This window comes from Lynx canadensis, chromosome A2, assembly GCF_007474595.2.
Source record: "Lynx canadensis isolate LIC74 chromosome A2, mLynCan4.pri.v2, whole genome shotgun sequence".
Taxonomy (NCBI): Eukaryota; Metazoa; Chordata; class Mammalia; order Carnivora; family Felidae; genus Lynx; species Lynx canadensis.
The window spans coordinates 54619709-54638675 of record NC_044304.2 but is presented as its reverse complement, the minus strand read 5'-3'; the positions used below and the strand labels follow the sequence as shown (position 1 = coordinate 54638675).

Here is an 18967-nt window from a genome sequence, read left to right as displayed (position 1 = left end):
TTCAAGGTTTTTAATTATTCTGCTTGATCAAATCTGATTTTGAATCCCACTAGTGAATTTTTCACTTCAGTTATTTTACTTTTCAGCTCCAGAGTTTATTTTTGGTTTCTCTTTAGGATTTTTGTTTTTGTTTTTGTTTTTTTAATCCCTTTTGGGTTCTGGCTACTGCCCATCTTCCTTTAGTTTTTTGAGTAACTTTCAGATAGTTGTTTTTAAAGTCTTTGTCTAGTAGACCTGACATCAGAGATTTTTCAGCAATCATTTCTGTTGATTTATTTTTTTCTTTTAGATAGCCCATACTTTCCAGTTTCTTTTTATGCCTTGTGATTTTTTTGTTGTTGAAAACTTGATATTTGAATCTATTAATGTGGTAACTCTGGGAATCTGATTCTACCCCCTTCCTAGAATTTGCTGTTTTTTGTTACTGTTTTTATTTTTGTTTTTTAATATTTAGGCTGTCTCTGTGCTAAGGATCATCCTGACGTATAAACTTAAGGACTTCTGAGGTCTTTTCTCAGACCTGTGCCTTCCCCTAGGCATGTACAGTCACTGTCTATTTTTTCCTGTATATGCATTTGCTCTGGAATGTCCTTGTCTTTAATGTTTGGATCCCAAAAGAGGAAAAACAGAAAAATAGAGGAGTGGGGAGAAATAATCCAGGACTTTAAGGCCCCTGGAAGTCACTCAAGCTAGAAACAGAGGGGCTTGCAACAATAGGGGGAAGTACAGCAACAATGGCTGTCCCTTCTTTTTCTGCACTTCTGTGATTAGAAGTAACAATCAGCGACTGGAGCACACATCCCCCGTATTTGTGGAGGACAAGGATCCTTTTGTCCACCTGGGCTCCCACAAGCTGTATGCAAGCTGTTTCTGGAACATGTGCCTATGGCTTCAGAGTAGACATGGAAGATGGGCAGCTGCTACCAGCTGCTAAGAGAAGCCAAAATTGAGAAACTAACTACAACTTATTGTCCAAGCCTTCCCCTGAAAGTTGCAAGCCTTCAATATCCAATAGACTCCAGAGTTCCAAAATAGTTACATGAGTCAGATTCTACCTGTGCAGTTAAGGTTTGGTGGGGAGACAAATTCCTGGTGCTTCCCACTCTGCCATCTTTTTCCAGAGTCCTTCCTCTCTCGAGTTAATATTTGCTTGGATGGTATGAGGGAGGGGTCCAGTTTCATTCATATGGTATGTTGTGTCCAGTTGCTTCATCACCTTTTGTTGAAAAGACTCTCTTTTCCCCATTGAGCTGTCATGGCACTTTTGTGGAAAATCATTTGACCATATATGTGAGGGTTTATTTATGAGCTTTTTATTCATTTTTATTGGTCTAAATATCTGTTCTTATACCAGTGCCATACTGTTTTGATTATTGTAGCTTTGTGATAAGTTTTGATATCAAGAAGTGTGAGTCCTCCAACTCAGAACAATTAATGATTGTTTTGTTGGTTTTTTTTTTTTTTCAACAGATTTTATCTTTAAGTAATCTCTACACCCCATGTGGGGTTCAGATTTACAACCCCAAGACCGAAAGTTGCATGCTCTACTGATTGAGCCAGCCAGGCACCCCAAAACATTCAAGATTGTTTGAGCTATTCTGATTGCCTTGGATTTTCATAAAAATTTTAGGATCAGCTTGTCAATTTATGCAATAAAGGCAGCTAGAGTTTTGATAGCAATTATGCTGAATCTGTAGATCGGTTTGAGTAGTATTAAGAGCTTAACAGTATTAATCTTCTGACCCATGAACACAGATGTCTTTACATTTATTTAGGCCTTCTTAAATTTCTTTCAATGATGTGTACGGTTTTCAGTGTATAAGTGTTACGCTTCTTTTGATGTATTTATTCCTGTTTTTAATGCTCTGGAGGTGGGAATACTTCCTTAATTTCATTTTCTGGTTGTTCCTTGCTCTTGTATAGAAATACGGTTGATTTTTATATATTGATCTTGTATCTTCCAACCTTGGGACTCATTTACTAGTTCTAATAGTTTTTTGTTTTTTGTTTTCTTTTTTAGGACTTTCTCTATGATCATGTCATGTCATGATCATATTCTCTGTAAATAGAAATAGTATTCCTTCTTTATTTCCAAGTCTGGATGCTTTTCTTTCTTTTTCTTCCCTAATTGCTCTGGCTAGAACCTGCAGTACAGTGTTGAGTTCACGTGGCAAAAGCAGACATGTTTGTCTAGTTCCTGATCTTAGGAAGAAAGCTGTCAGTCTTTCACCATTAAGTGTTCTGTTAAGCTGTGAGTATTTTATAGATACTCTATCAGATTGAGAACTTACTAGTTTCTAGTTTGTTGAATGTTTTTATCATGAAATGGCATTGGATTTGGATTTTGTTGGATGGTTTTTCTGTGTGAGATGATGAGGCTTTTGTTCTCTGTTAATATAGTGTATTACATTGTTTAATTAATATGGTGAACCGATCATGCATTTTTGGGATAAATCCCACTTAGTCATGGTATATGATTTTTTTATATGCCTCTGGATTCAGTTTGCTAGTGTTTTGTTCAGGATTATTACATCTATACTCATAAGGAATATTGGCCTGTAGTTTTCTTTTCTTGTGATGTCTTTGCCTAGTTTTGGTCATAGAATGAATTTGAGGAGTGTTCCGTCTTCTGTTTTTTGGAAGAGTTTGTAAAGCATTGGTTCATGATGTGCTTTTATTCAAGGAAAAGTATCTGCCCACCTCAGGTGCCCAGGTGACCACTCAGAACCTTGAACCTTGCCTTTTGGTAGGTATTGACGAAATTCCAGACCTTTGTATAACTGATGGGCTTTTCCCAGCCCCATCCCAGGGGGGCTGGGATATTGCCAGGACTCTTTCACAAGTACTGATCCCAGAAGTTTTCAGCGTACTGCTGGGGTTTTTTTTGCCATCCTCTATGGTGTTTGTGAGAGCCTTTCTTCTGGAAACTGTCATCTTAAAGGAGTGTTTTACAGCTGGTTTTGGGGACAGTGAAAACATTCAAATACCATTTCTAAAAAGGTACTTTGGTACTTTCTTTTATGAAAGTTATATGAGCAGATTTGAAAATTCCTGTGTTTTTGTGGGGGAGGTTATCTGGGGAGGGGTTGGTTGGTTGGTTTTTGCATTTTCAACATTAGAAATAACTCTTTTAAGATTGTATTTTCTTATGGCCATCCTGTGGCAGTATCTCATTGGTTTCTTTGTCATTCTGGGTCCAAATACCAAAACTACTCAAGTGTATTACTCAAAGCCACAGTGAAAGCAAGAGGCATGGTCCTCAGCTACCACCGGACATTTTTGTAAGCCCCCTTGTGATCCAGCCCATTTCTTGCCCACAGGTACCACGGACACAGACCTCTCGGCCGGAATCTCCAGGGATGACCAGCCCCTCCCCGCGCATCCAGATAATCTCCACCGACTCTGCGGTAGCCTCACCTCAGCGCATTCAGGTACTTGCACCAGTCCCACTTGGTTCCAGCCACCTGCCCAAAGGCAGACCTGCCTTCTGAATCCTTTCTAGAACAAACCTGCCTTTGAATTTCACTAAGGAGTTGTGCTTCTTGGGCCTCAAGTATAGTACAACCTCATTTATTCTTTTTTTTTTTTTTTTTTTTTTTTTTTAACGTTTATTTATTTTTTTTTGGGACAGAGAGAGACAGAGCATGAATGGGGGAGGGGCAGAGAGAGAGGGAGATACAGAATCGGAAACAGGCTCCAGGCTCTGAGCCATCAGCCCAGAGCCCGAGGCGGGGCTCGAACTCACGGACCGCGAGATCGTGACCTGGCTGAAGTCGGACGCTTAACCGACTGCGCCACCCAGGCGCCCCAAACCTCATTTATTCTTAAAAAAGAAAAAAGAAAAGTTTACATTGATTGAACTAACTTACTGCTTTTAATGCAAAAGTTTAAACTGTCTCAAATTCTTGGGATGTAGTGCCATTTTATTACTTATGTGCATCCACATTGAGAGGCAGTATATCCTAGTAGTTAAGTGTATGGGCCCCCACTTGGAGTCAAGTTCAGTGCCCCACTTTCTAGCTATTTTGACCTTGAAAGTTAACTTTTCAGTGCCTTGCTTTTTTCGTTTAGAAAATGTATGTGATAGTAGTACTTACCTCATAAGGTTATTGTGAGGAATCAATCAATGGGATATTGCTTGTAAAGTGCTTAGAACAGTGATTAGCACATACTGATGTTCAGTATGTACTAATTATCTATTACAATAACCATTATTACTAGTGTTATTGTTACTAATTGATATTCACTTATGGGAAGTTTAGTCTTCCCCAGGGCTCTGAAGCTGCCTCTGGCCCATTGAACAAAGGGAAGATATGTGTATTGAAATCTTAATCAACAAGCCAAGAAGAAAAGATAATATATTGATGACACAGATTAAAGACTCATAGTTACCTCAGCAAGCTGAATCACAAGGCCAAACCAAAAAACATGAACAAAGATGAATGGCAGAAAAAACATTAGTTACATAACACAAATTTGAAAGACTATCAGGGCATACAGGTAATTTGAGTGAATGAGTAAAAGGATTGCTTTCAATTTACAGTTTATTCCAAAGTTGGTATAAGTGAACAATATGATACCGTAACTACATAATTTCTATAATGTTTACCCATTCTAAAAAGTGATTTTGTGGACTATCTATTATAAAGTAAGCATAGAAGAGTTCTAATAAGTAAATGAAAGAAGTTAAAGATTATATTCCCATTATGTCTGTATTGTATAATATTTTATCATAAACACTGAAGCTCATATAAGTCATTTTAACCTCACACCAGTAAGGAACACATATCTGAGTGTTTGGAAATTCAGAAGTAATGGCCCCAACATTAGAGGTTTTACTGTTCCTCAGAATTAGGAACTTCATAGCCAAATTATTTTTTCTCTTTTGTTTTGCTCACTATGACTTGAAAATGGGTCTTGTATAGTTTTATGTGGTAGATATTAGGATTCTGCCTATGTAACTGCCCCAACTGGGAAAGGACTAATTGCATTCAACCATGGCCTGTACATAATGGGCTCACAACCACCTTAGGGCAGATGAGAACGCAGAAAGTTCCCCAAGAGACTGTCAGTAGCTAGTGTATATACTGAGAGAGTGCACATTTCCGCCCATATTGGTATGAGAAGAATCTCTTCCCAAGGGCTATCCTACCATCCCATTCCATACAGAGGGGCTAAGCCCATGCCCTGGTCGTCGGCCTGTGGTGACACTGCTGTCCTGGCTGGATTGTAGCAAGGTCCCTTGAACAGAAGTCCTATAGAATAGATGCTTAGTGTTGAGCTTTTAGTCTCTCTGGGGAGGATAACTCTTAGGCATGAGTTCTACGTATGGTAAATATACTTGAAAATCTTTTCATCATGAACTGTCAATAAAATGGACGAGTGCAACTGAACTATTTCAAGGTTTAGGGTTTTGTTGTTGTTGTTTTTTGTTTGTTTTGTGTTTCAAGGAAAACTAAGGTTATAGAATGATTTCTGGGTTCTTGATGGTGGTGGTAATGGTTTCGATAAAGTTTTCATTTCTAGCCCTGACTTCAGTCATGAATTTCCAATGCCCTGAGGCCTGGGAAGAGAATAAGTGCTATGATGTTTTCATGAATAACAATGCTTGGAACCCAAATGGTGGCTTCTGTGATAAGGTTAAGAGGAAAAAATTATACAGTAAGGGTGATAGACCTAGGTCACATTTAGGATCTTTGGCTCTGAATGGAACAGACTTAGGATCAAATTTTATCTCCTCTCAGCTGTGTGACTCTGAAGAAAGTTTCTGTAACCTCTATAGCTAGAAAATGACAACAATAATAGTACCTGTTTAATGGGATTTTAAAAGGATTAGGTGAGATAATGCTTGTAAACTTATAGGAAGCAAATATCAATGTTAGCAAATGACTTATAATTTTTCTTAAGGTTTATTTTTATATAATTCCAAACACAGAAAATAGTACATGGAAATCCTGTATATATATCCCCAATTTAACCAATTGTTTGCTATAACATTCTGAGTAAATGTACGTATATTTTTTTGAATCATTTGAGAATAGAAATAACACACCTCTTTGCCCTGAATATGTATGTATTTCCTAAGAACAATGACATTTTCTTACATAATCACAATACAGCTATCAAAATCAGGGAATTAATTATTGAAACATACCATTATCTAATCCATAGTTTATATTCTAAAATGTCATTCAGTTGTCTTAGTTAAGTCCTTTATAACTGTTTTCTTCCATTCCAGGATTTATGTTACTGTTTTTATTTTATTTTATTTTATTTTTTAATTTTTAATTTTTTTTTTCAACGTTTATTTTTGGGACAGAGCATGAACGGGCAAGGGGCAGAGAGAGAGGGAGACACAGAATCAGAAACAGGCTCCAGGCTCTGAGCCATCAACCCAGAGCCTGACGCGGGGCTCGAACTCCCGGACCGCGAGATCGTGACCTGGCTGAAGTCGGACGCTTAACCGACTGCACCACCCAGGCGCCCCTATGTTACTGTTTTTAATAATGATAATGTGGCCAACATACCTAGTTATGCAGTCCAGTAGAGGGTGATCTGGAACATAGACGTGTCTGTCAGTATCCTGTCATCCTAATGGCTGCAACGGGGCTTTGGGGCCGAGTGGGAAGAGTGGCAGTCCTCAGAGTGGGGGCAGTAGCCTTGTGGCTAGAGTTAAAAGCTATTGTTTTGAGGATACAGAGGTCTAGGGTGGGGACTGTGGAAGGAGAGAAGGAGGTAAGAGCCATAGGAGGGCACCCACTTCTCTGAGAATGAGGCATAATCGAACCCATCCAGTTGCAAGGTGACTTCTCAGTAAATCTCACAGGTTTTCATCATGATGCAGTCTTTCCAGGCCAGTGGTTTGCAAATTTCCTTACGATTTTTTTTAATGTTTATTTAATTTTTGAGAGAGAGAGAGACAGAGCACGAGCAGGTGAGGGACAGAGAGAGAGGGAGACAGAGTATCTGAAGCAGGCTCTAGGTTCTGAGCTGTCAGCACAGAGCCCGACACGAGGCTAGAACTCACGGACCTCAAGATCATGACCTGAGCCAAAGTCAGATGCTTAACTGACTGAGCCACCCAGGCGCCTCTGCAAATTTCCTTATAAACAGGTGCGCCTGTTCATGTATATTTTTTTAGAGTGTGAAATCTTTACTTGGGCCCTTATAGCACCCGCTTCCCTACTTCTCTCTTCTACCACCTCTTTATTCCTACACATCCCTTCTGGAACGCCAGTACTTGTTCTCTGCCCTTTCTTTGTCCACAGCCATCAGACATCTCCTTTCTCACTGTGATGTTCTCCTGGCCCCTCTCAGGTACTCATTGCTGTAACAAAATCACACCGCACCAAGCAGAGTATAGAGTAAACCATACACCTCCCTTCTTCCTCTTCCACAAGTCACCCAGGTCTCTCCCATGAGGTAACCACTGTTACATATTGCTATTTGTTCTTTCACAGACACACTCTACCAAAAGCACATGTGTAAATAATGTACAGCATATTTTTCATTCATGTAGACATTCTGTCCAGACTGTCCTATATTCTTTTTTCTTAACATCTTTTGGAGGTAGTTCCATGTAGAAACCGCTCCTTCTTTCTCTTGATGTCTATGGATGCTGCAATGAATAACTTTTTACCTGTTCAATTTAACACTTGCGAGAATACTTCCGTCAGATCAGTTTCTCAGTGTAGGATTGTTGGGACAAAGGATATGTCCGTGTGTAATTTTTTTTTGGCCTATAGTATCATATTAGCTTCAGGTATACAACATAATGATTTGATATTTGTGTAGATTGTGAAATGATCACCATACATGGTTAGAAATTTTTTTCTTATGTTGAAAACTTTTAGATTTAGTTTCTTAGCAACTTTCTAGTGTGCAATTCAGTAAACTATAGTCACCATTATGTGTATTACATCTTCATGATTTACTTTGTAACTGGAAATCTGTACCTTTTGACCTCTGTTGCCCACCCCTGCCCGCTTTGGGCAACTACCAGTCTGTGCTTTGTATCCATTGAGCGCGTGTGTGTGTGTGTGTGTGTGTGTGTGTGTGTGTGTGTATTTTGTTTTGCTTTGTTTTTTAAGATTCCATAAGTGAGATCATACAGTATTTGTCTTTCTTTGCCTGAGTTATTTCACTTAGCATACTACTTTCAGGGTCTATGTTGTCACAAATGGCAAAATTACATCCTTTTTTATGGCTGAATAGGTATTCATTTGTATATAAATAAATACACATACATATATACATGCACACATATTTACCACATTTTCTTTACCCATTCATCCATCAGCAGACGCTTAGGTTGTTTCCATATGTTGGCTATTGTAAATAATGCTGCAGTGAACTTTGGGGTGCATTTTTTAATGTTGTTTCTTCTTTTTTTGAGAGAGAGAGAGAGCGAGAGACAGAGTGTGAGCAGGGGAGGGGCAGAGAGAGAGGGAGACACAGAATCTGAAACAGGCTCCAGGCTCTGAGCTGTCAGCACAGAGCCCAACACGGGGCTCAAACTCACGAACTGCAAGATCATGACCTGAGCCGAAATCAGTCACTTAACCGACGGAGCCACCAAGGTGCCCCTGGGGTGCATATATCTTTTTTTGAGTGAGTATTTTTGTTTTCCTTGGATAAATACCCAGAAGTGGAATTGCTGGATTATTGATACTTCCATTTTTATTTTTTTGAGGAACCTCCTTACAGTTTTCCACAGTGGCTGCACTAGTTTATATTCTCACCAACAGTGCATGAGGGTTCCTTTACTCCACATTCTTGCCAACAATTGTTACTGCCTTTTTTTTTTTTTTTTTTTTTTGATACTGGCTATTCTGACTGGTGTGAGGGTTATCTCATTGTGGTTTGATTTTCTTGATGATGAGTGATGTTGAGCATTGTTTCAATACCTATTGGCCAACTTTCTGTCGTCTTTGGGAAAATGAGTATTCAGATCCTCTGCCCATTTTTTAAAGTTTGCTTTTGCTGTTGAGGTGTTTGAGTTCTTTTTTTTTTTTTTTAAGTTTATTTATTTTGAGAAAGAGAATGTGGGGAAGAGGCATGGAGAGAGGGAGAGAGACAGAATCCCAAGCAGGTTCCACACTGATAGCGCAGAGCCCAACACAGGGCTTTAACCCACGAACTGCTAGATCATGACCCGAGCCAAGATCAAGAGTCAGATACCTAATCGACTGAGCCACCTAAGCGCCCCCTAGTTCTTTATGTATTTTGAATATTAACCCCTTAACAGATACATAATTTACGGATGTTTTCTCCCATTCAGTAGTTTGTCTTTTCATTTTGTTGATGGTTTCTTTTGCTGTGCAGAAGCTTTTCAGTTCCATGTGGTTTGATTTGTTTATTTTTGTTTTTGGTGTCAAATCCAAAAAATGATCACCAGAACTGATGTTGAGTTTACTATTTTTTTAATGTGTTCTTCTAGGAATTTTATGGTTACAGGTCTTACATTCAAGCCTTCAGTTGATTTTGAGTTGACCTTTGTGTATTGTAAAATAATGGTCCCATTTCATTTCTGCATGTGCCTATCCAGCTTTCTCAATATCATTTATTGAAGAGGCTGTCCTTTCTTTCCCCATGGCATATTCTTGGCTCCTTTGTCATAAATTAATTGACCATATATGTGTGGGTTTATTTCTGGGCTGTCTTCTATTCCATGCATCTGCATTTCTGTTTTTATGCCAGTACCATACTGTTTTGATTATTATAGCTTTATAATATAGTTTGAAATCAGAGAACATGATGTCTCCAATCTTTTCTCAAGATTGCTTTGGCTATTGGTCTTCTGTTATTGTGTAAAAATTTCAGGATTGCTTTGTACTGTTTCTGTGAAAAATGTCATTGGAATTTTGAAAAGAATTGTATTGAATCCATAGATTGCTTTGGGTAGTGTAGACATTTTAACAATATTAACTCTTCCAATTTATGAGTGCCAAGTATCTTTCTATTTATTTGTGTTTTCTTTAGTTTCTTTCATTAATGTCATAACAGTTTTCAGTGTGCAGATCTTTTACCTTCTTGGTTGAATTTATTTCTAGGTTATTTTATTCTTTTTGATGTAATTGTAAATGATTGTTTTCTTAATTTCTCTTTTAGATTGCTTGTTATTAGTGTATAGAAACACAACAGGGACGCCTAGGTGAGTCAGTTGGTTAAGCGTTCAAGTTCAGCTCAGGTCATGATCTCACAGTTTGTGGGCTCAAGCCCCCATCGGGCTCTGAGCTGACAGTGCAGAGCCTGCTTGGGATTCTCTCTTTCTCCCACTCTCTCTCTGCCCCTCCGCCACTTGCACATGCACATGCATTCTGTCTCTCTCAAAATAAACTTAAAAAAAAAAAAAAAACACGACAGGGGTACCTGGGTGGCTCAGTTGGTTAAGCGTCCCACTTCAGCTCAGGTCATGATCTCACAGTTTGTGGGTCTGAGCCCCGAGTAGGGCTCTGTGCTGACAGCTCGGAGCCTGGAGTCAGCTTCAGATTCTGTGTCTGTCTCTCTCTGCCAGTCCACCACTCACACACACGCTCTGTCTCTTCATCTCTCTCTCTCTCTCTCTCTCTCAAATATAGATAAACATTAAAAAGTTTTTAAAAAAACAGATTTTTATATGTTGATTTTGTATCTTGCAACTCTGCCAAATTTGTTTATTAGTTCTAACAATTTTTTGGTGGAGTCTTTAGGATTTTCTGTGCATAATGCCATGGCATCTGCAAGTAGTGATGACAGTTTTATCTCTTCCTTTTCAATTTGAATGCCTTTTACTTATTTTTCTTGGCTAATTGCACTGGCTAGGACTTCCAGTACTGTGTTGAATAAAAGCAGCGAGAGTAGGCATCCTAGTCTTATTCCTGATATTGGAAAAGCTTTCAGCTTTTTGCCTTTGAGTATGATGTTAGCTGAGTATCCGTGTGTAATTTTGACAGTTGTTGCCAAACTGCCTTCGAAAGAGGTTGTGCCAACTTATACTCCCACCAGCCCAATATCAGAGTGCCCATTTCCCCACACACTCAACTGTATATTATGCTATATATACTGTTTAATCTTTTTTAGTTTGCTAGGTGAAATACCACTACTATATAAGTTTTGTGTTTCTATTACTTATTCATCTAAAAATATGTAATAAAAACTGTTGTGTTTTTATCACTGTTGTGATACTCAAATTTTATATAATCGTAAATAAGAAATTATTTTTTACCCCTCTTTCTCCATATCTCTACTCCATTTACTCTTCAACCAATAGGTTTCTTGAAAATTATGTCTAATTTTATTATCATTATCCTTTACATTAAAGTATTTTACATTACATAAAAGTATAAAGTGTATAGATACATATGTTAAGATATTAGGCTTTTCTAGAACCACTTTTCTGAAATATCTAAGATCAATCAGCTAAGTATCTGTTTAATAGGATTAATATTCAGAAAACTTAGAGGAAGTAATTTATAAAAACCGAATATAATATGTAGCCAGACTGCTAAATGTTGGAGTTCCTCAGGATTGCATTCTGGTCCCACTTTCTCCCCTCTGTATTTTCTCTGAACCCATGGCTTAAATATCATTTTATGCTAGTGACTCCCAAATGGATGTCTATGGCCTAGACCTCTGCTATGACCTCCATTTAGTTCAAAATATTTTAAATTTTTATTGCTGCTACTTTGACCCATGTGTTATCCAGAAGTGTGTTAATTTCTAAATATTTGGGAATTTCAAAAACTTTTTATTAATTTCTAGTTTAATCAGTCTAGTAGTGACCTAGAACATACTTTATGATTCCTATTTTTTCTTAAGGTATATTTTATGGCCCAGAATGTGATGTATATTATTGGATGTTCCTTGCAAGCTTGAGAAGAATGTGTATCCTGCTGTTGTTAGATGGATTATTTTATAAATGTCAGTTATATCAGGTTGATTGATAGTGCTGTCCAAGTCAACTATATCCTTATTGATTTTTCTGCCTGCTTAATCTACCAGGTGCTGACAGGGAAGCAGTGACATCTCTACAGCTATAATAGTTGATTTCTCTCTTTCTCCTTGGCAGTTTTACAAGTTTTTGTCTCCTGTCTTTTGATGCTCTCTTGTTAGGTGCATACACATTTAACATTGTTATGTATATGTGGGGAACTGACCCATTTGTCAACATGTAATACCCCTCTTTATGCGTGATTTTTTTCCTTGTTCTGAGGTCTACTTTATCTTTAACTTAAATTCACTTACTCTAGCTGTCTTTTGATTAATGATAGCATGATGTCTTTTCTCCATCCCTTTACTTTTGATCTATCTGTGTCGAGGGTTTCCTGTTGACAATGTATAGTTGGGTCTTCTTTTTCTATCGAAATGAGTCTTTGTCTTTTAGTGGTCTGTGTAGACCATTCACATTTAAAGTGGTTCTGGATATACTGTATTTACATTAATGTCAACCATGTTTAACTATTTTCTATTTGTTGCCAGAGTCGTCTTTTTCTGCCTCATCTGGGTTTTTATCATGTTTGTTTATTTTTTTTAACTTTTTTTTTTAACGTTTATTTTTGAAAGACAGAGCACAAGCAGGGGAGGGGCAGAGAGAGAGAGAGAGAGAGAGAAAGAGAGAGAGAGAGAGAGAGAGAGAGGGAAACACAGAATCTGAAGCAGGCTCCAGGCTCTGAGCTGTCAGCACAGATCCCTGTGCAGGATTCGAACTGTGAGATCATGACTTGAGCTGAAGTCAGACACTTAACCAACTGTTAAGGGGCACCAACTCAGGTGCCCCTATTTATTCATTTTTGAAAGAGAGAGAGAGCAAGGGAGGGGCAGAGAAAGAGAGGGAGACAGAATCCCAAGCAGGCTTCGCACTGTCAGCTCAGAGCCCAATGCAAGGCTTGAGCTCAACAACCCTTGAGATCATGACCTGAGCTAAAACCAAGAGTCAGAGGCTTAAGGGACTGAGCCATCCTGGTGCCCCTGCCTTATTTGGTCTTGATTGGGCAATTTAGTTGATCCCTTTTATCTCTTCTCTTAATATATCAAATGTACATCTCTACAGATGTTTTTAGTTGTTGCCCTAGAAGTTTACAGTAATTATTTTAAGCTGATATAAGCCTACCTTCAAATGACATTATTCTGTTTCACATGTAATATAGGTTTCTTATAACCATGTTCCCAATTCCTCCTTCCTGTCCCTTGTGGCATTGCTGTCATTCATTTCACTTATCCACATGCTGTAATCACATAGGACATTGTTATTATTATTAATTTAGACAATTATTTTTTAGATCAATTAGGAATAATAAGATTTTATTTTACCTTCACTTATTCCTACAACAGTGCTCTTCCATTCTCTAAGTAGATCCAAGTTCTAACCTATATCATTTACTAACTAAAGAAAAGCTTTTAATATTTATTGGGCAGGTTTGCTGGTGATGAATTTTCTTAGTTTGTGTTTGAGAAAGTATTTCTCCTTGACTTGTTGGTTGTTGTTTTTTAAAAATTATTTTTAGTGAAATTCATAGGACGTAAAATTTAATCATTTTAATGTGAACAGGTCAGTGGCATTTAATACATTCTCAGTGTTGTACAACCACCACCTCTATCTAGTTTCCAAACATTTTCATCAGTCCAGAGTAAAACCCCTTACCCATTGAGCAGTTTCTCCCTGTTCCTCTTTCCCTGTAGGCCCTTGCGACCACCAGTCTACATTCTATCTCTATGGACTTACCAATTTTGGATATTTCCTATAAATGGAATCACACAGTATGTGACCTTTTGTGTATAGTGTCTTTCACTTAGCAGGATGTTCATTTATCTGTGATATAGCATGAATCTGTACTTCATTACTTTTTATGGCTGAATAACATCCCAATTTATGGATAGACCACAATTTGTTTATCCATTGTTTCTCTATAGGTGAGGTGTTTCACCTCCCCACCCTACCCCACCACTCCAGACTTCTCTCAGTATTTTCTCTTTGTCTTTGGTTTTCTGTGGTTTGAATATGTTGAGGAAATATAGTGAAAAGAAACAAAATCTTCTCCCAATCCAGAAAACTCTCCATAAAGGTAGAAGAGAGAAACAGGAGTTTTTTTCCTTCTTTTTTTTTTAAAAGATGTTTTTCTTTTTTTTTTTTTTTTTTCAACGTTTATTTATTTTTGGGACAGAGAGAGACAGAGCACGAATGGGGGAGGGGCAGAGAGAGAGGGAGACACAGAACCGGAAACAAGCTCCAGGCTCTGAGCCATCAGCCCAGAGCCCGACGCGGGGCTCGAACTCACGGACCGCGAGATCGTGACCTGGCTGAAGTCGGACGCTCAACCGACTGCGCCAACCAGGCGCCCCAAAGATGTTATTTTTAAGTAATCTCTGTACCCAGTGTGAGACCTGAACCCCCAACCCCAAGATCAAGAGTTGTGTGCTCCGCTGACTGAGCCAGCTAGGTGCCCCTTTCTCCTCCTCCTCCTCCTCCTCTTCCTCTTCCTCCTTCTGCTTCTCTTCCTCCTCCTCTTCCCCTTCTTCCTCTTCCTCAGTAAACATTAAATCAGAATGTAATGTGCGTTATAGGCAATCTTCTAAGAAATTGCAAAGATGGAAAGGAATTTTACTCATTTGTAAGCCAAGCGTGTACAACCCATTACATACATGTTTTTAAGATCCTAACTTTATCATGGAAATTGTGGAAACCACTTTATTGAGGAAGGAGAAGGGGGAAAGGTTGTTAAATCTTTATGATGGGAGGTAGTTTGCAAATAGCAAGGTGCCCACCAAGTTAGGTCCTTACTCTCCCAGAGGCCTAGGAGGTAAGGGAGTTGTCTTCAAGTTTGCATTTCGAAATGGTGGCTCCCAGATCCTTGAGAACACATTCCTGAGTTGTGAGACTGGCAAGAGGCTCCTCTAACCATTATAAAGATTTACATACATATGAAAAGGACAGAGAACGAGTTCTAAAAGGAAGGGGAAAGAAATTTCTTTCTTTATTTTTCACAGAATTAAGCCTCTTGTCTTTAATCTGTATTTGGCCTTACAAGTAGGATTTGTCTAGATATAGTATTTTAGTATTTATTCTGCTTGTCATTAATTTTAGAAAGTTCTCAGCAGCCACTATTACTTCCAGTATTTCTTCATTCTCCTTCTGGTATTCCAGTTATGTATATGCTGTATCTTGACATTGTCCCACAGTTCTTGGATACTCTGTTCTGTTTTTTGTTTGTACGTTTTGTTTTGTGTTCCTTCATTGCTTTTTGCCTTTGCATTTCAGTTAGGGATGTTTCTGTTGACCTATGTGATGCAGTTTTGGAGGGGGGTGAGGCAGGGGGTGTCCAAATTGACGGCCAAGAAAGAATTCTTGAGATGTCTTTGATGCAAAAAAAGTGATATTATTTTTTTTTAATGTTTATTTATTTCCCAGAGAGAGACAGAGCATGAGTGGGGGAGGGGCAGAGAGAGAGGGAGACACAGAATGAGAAGCAGGCTCCAGGCTCTGAGCTGTCAGCACAGAGCCTGACGCGGGGCTCGAACTCTCGAGCTCATGACCTGAGCCGAAGTCAGATGCTCAACCGACTGAGCCATCCAGGTGCCCCAAAAAAGGTGATATTATTAAAGCATGGAGACGGGACCCAAGGGCAGAAAGAGCTGCCCTGCGATTGTGAGGAGTGACTGATTATATACAGTGCTATGGAGTTGGGGGAGGTAAAGGCAAAAGGGAGGCCTTGCTATTGTCAAGGTTGTTTTCCCTCTAGTAAGACTGGACAGAGGGAGTTGATTGGAGGAATGTTTTACTCTGCCTGCCTCAAGTATTTGTCAACGAACTGCAAGTTATAAGGAAATTTAATTTTATCTACATTTCCTTCTGCCTTTGTTTCCCGTATCACTATCTTTAAGCTCACTGATTCTTTCCTTGGTTGTGTCCAGTCTGCAGATGATCCCATCAAGGCATTCTTCACTTTTTCAGTGTTTTTGAATTCTAGCATTTCCTCCTTTCTGAGAATTTCCATCTTCTCTCCTCTGTTCTTGCATGTTGTCCTTTTCGTCTAGAGACCTTAACATTAATCTTTGTATTTTAAGTTCCTGTTTGGTCATTCCAACGTTTGTGCCCTGAATCTGATTCTGATGCTTGCTTTATCTCTGGATTGTTTTTCTTGCCTTTTGGCATGTCTTGTACATTTTCTTTTTAAAATCAGGTAATGTCTATGTTAGATAATAGGAGCTGAGATAAATGAGCCTATAGTATGGGGATTTATGTTGATCTGGCTACGTGTTGAGCTATGTATGATGTTCTCTGTGGCTATAGGTCCAAAGGCTTCAGATTCCTCTAGTGCCTTTGTCTTGGTCTCTCCTCTTGACTTTGGGCTTCCTTGGATACTCTTCTTTAGAGTGTCTATATCTTAAAGCTCTTCCAGCTGTAATCCCCTGTTACACTGGAGCCCTGTTGGTGTGGTGGTAAGGTGGGAGTGCAGAAGCATTCTACAATCTTATAATGAAATCTCAGTATTTTAGTGGGCCTTTGTCCTTGGACTACCTGTAAGAGTTCCTGGACCTAGTTCTAACTTGGGGGCAGGTTTGGGGGAGTCCCACATATACAACACCAAGCAATTCTGACACTATCAATGTAAAGATAGCATAGATTCCACAGACTAACAATTCAACCTGATAGAACTGCCCCCTAGTCCCACCTCAGACATCACTCTCAAGTCCCAGGTTGTTACCTATACCTCTGACTAACCAGCTACAGATTAGAGTTCCAGTGACCTTCTTAGGTTCAATTAATTTGCTAGAGCATTTCACAGAATGGAGGGAAGCACTTATTCATGTGCAGTTTATTAAAGGATACAAATCACCAGCCAGATGAAGAGATACCTAGAGCAAGGTGCCAAACAAAGGAGTTTTTGTCCTTGTGAAACTTGGGGACAGACAGCTTAGTGACACACAAAAGTCTTCTGGTTCCCCAAGCATGGAAGCTCCCAAATGGGCCAAAAAGCTGTTTTCTTGGGTTTTTATGGAGGCTTCATTACATAGACATGATTGATTAAGTCACTGACTATTGACTGATTGAACCTCCAGCCCCTCCCCCAACCCGGAACTTCCAGGGGAGGGGGAAATGAAAGTTCTAACCCTTTCATCCCATGGTTGATCCTTCTGGCAACCAGTCCTTGCCCTGGGGAGGGGTTCCAAAAGTCATCTTCATTAATAACAAGACACTCATTTTACTTTTATGGCTCTAAAGTATTTTCAGGAACTGTGGATAAAGATCACATATATCTGAAAAATATACTTTTGTCATCTGAATGACCAAATATCTACTTCTTATAAATCATATTGCAGGCTGTGACCTTGACAAGTGTGTATTAATTTCCTCTACTGCCTACCTCCTTAGATGAGATAAGGGAGCCTGAGGGGCCTGGAGTTGAAGAAATGCCCTCTCCCCAGGTGGGATAGACTCAGGTGTAAAGCCTTTTTCCCCTGCGGAATAGTCATTTGTTTACTTTACAGAAGAAACCCTTGAGTTCATTTTATAAAAATTCTTCCCCTTCCCTTCCAGAGCCACCAGGGAATCTTTCTCATCTTTTCACCTTGGGAACCAAGTGGGATTTCTGGAGCTAAAACCCATGAAAGTATGAGGGACCCTCCTAAGCCTGTGGTACTCAGGAGTTTCTTACTCGCATGCTAGTCTGTGCTGAGTCTTCAGCAACTCATTGCAGTTACGTTTTGAGTGTTCCTCCAGGTTGGCTTCTGCTCCAACTAAGCAGATCTCACACTTTGTGAATCCACCTCTCTCCAGATTTTGGAATAGAGTTTGCCCTGCATCCTCAACTTTTCTGTTAAGTCCAAGGGAAGTCATTGATTTTCATTTTGTCTTGCTTTTTCTTGTTGTTAAGGTGGAATGATGACTTCTAAGCTGTTTATATTGAAGTTGAAACCAGAAATACACTGTGAGCTCCAAACTCATCTATCTGGTAGTTTACTTGACACATCTACTCGGCCGTCTCCTAATTGGCAGGCTAAAAACAGACTTCTGAATTCCTACCAGCCCTTGCCCTTCCATCATGCCATTGTTCAGGCTAGAAACCTAAGAGTCATTCCTGGCTGTTCATTCTCCAGTCCTTACATCTCCTCCCACCTACACATGCTGTTGCATCTCCCTCCAGCCTGCATCCCGCAGTGGTCCTCTGCTCTCCACAGTCCCACAGCCACTACCTTCTGCTCTCACCTGGGCTTCTCCAGGGACATCCTAATAGTTCCTCAGCTTCTACTTTTCTCCTATATTTTTTTCCATCCAGTATCTAGGAAGATCTGTTTAAAATGCAAAGCCCATCATTCCCTCACTTAAAATCCTGAATGTGTTTAGAAAACACTGTTTTGTGTTACTCAGGGAGGAAAGCTTTGTGAAATACTTTACCTGCCTAAACTTTCTAGAGATTGAATTAGGCTGAATGGAGAATATAGTTGTTTGATCCTTGCCTGTGAGCGGTACTAACTTCTCATATGTGTTAAAATTTATTTAATTTTTTAAAATTTTTATTTTTGAAAGAGAAAGCATGCATGTGGGGGAGAGGCAGAGAGAGAGGGAGACACAGAATCCGAAGCAGGCTCCAAGCTGTCAGCAGAGACCCTGACACGGGGCTTGAACTCATGAGCCGTGAGATCATGACCTGAGCCGAAGCCAGATGCTTAACCGACTGAGCCACCCAGAACGCCCCTTAAAATTTATTTTTAAGTGAAAGATTGATTTACCTTTTTGCATAGGTCAAAAAATTTTTAACAGGTTTTTGCCTTTACTTTTAATTTAATTATCTTTACTATTGTCCTGCTATGTTTAATATACCCTGACTTGTAACAATCTAACAAATTTTATATAGTTTATATATTTTTAAATGTATGTGTGTGTAAAAAATAGTGTAATGTAAGATAAATATAAAATAAGAAACCTAAAGACTTGGTTTGGGAGGACAGAACCCTTGAGTGGCTCCCATTGTATGTGGAATGAAATCCT

General features: G+C 39.1%; 1 protein-coding gene across 4 annotated transcripts in view; it reads left to right on the top strand.

Annotated features, from left to right (window-relative positions):
* The window catches only part of NR2C2 (nuclear receptor subfamily 2 group C member 2), a 100622-nt gene that overhangs the window by 48080 nt on the left and 33575 nt on the right, over window positions 1–18967 (top strand). For 3 of the 4 annotated variants that reach the window (XR_003967041.1, XM_030307477.1, XM_030307476.1), the window contains one exon: window positions 3321–3431. Coding sequence is in view for 3 of the 4 variants with exons in the window: in XM_030307476.1 (XP_030163336.1) it covers window positions 3321–3431 (111 nt within the window). In the remaining variant the exon portion in view is untranslated. Of the gene's footprint in view, window positions 1–2726; window positions 2747–3320; window positions 3432–18967 lie in introns of those variants that run through there. The other variant, XM_030307478.1, reaches the window with a different exon arrangement.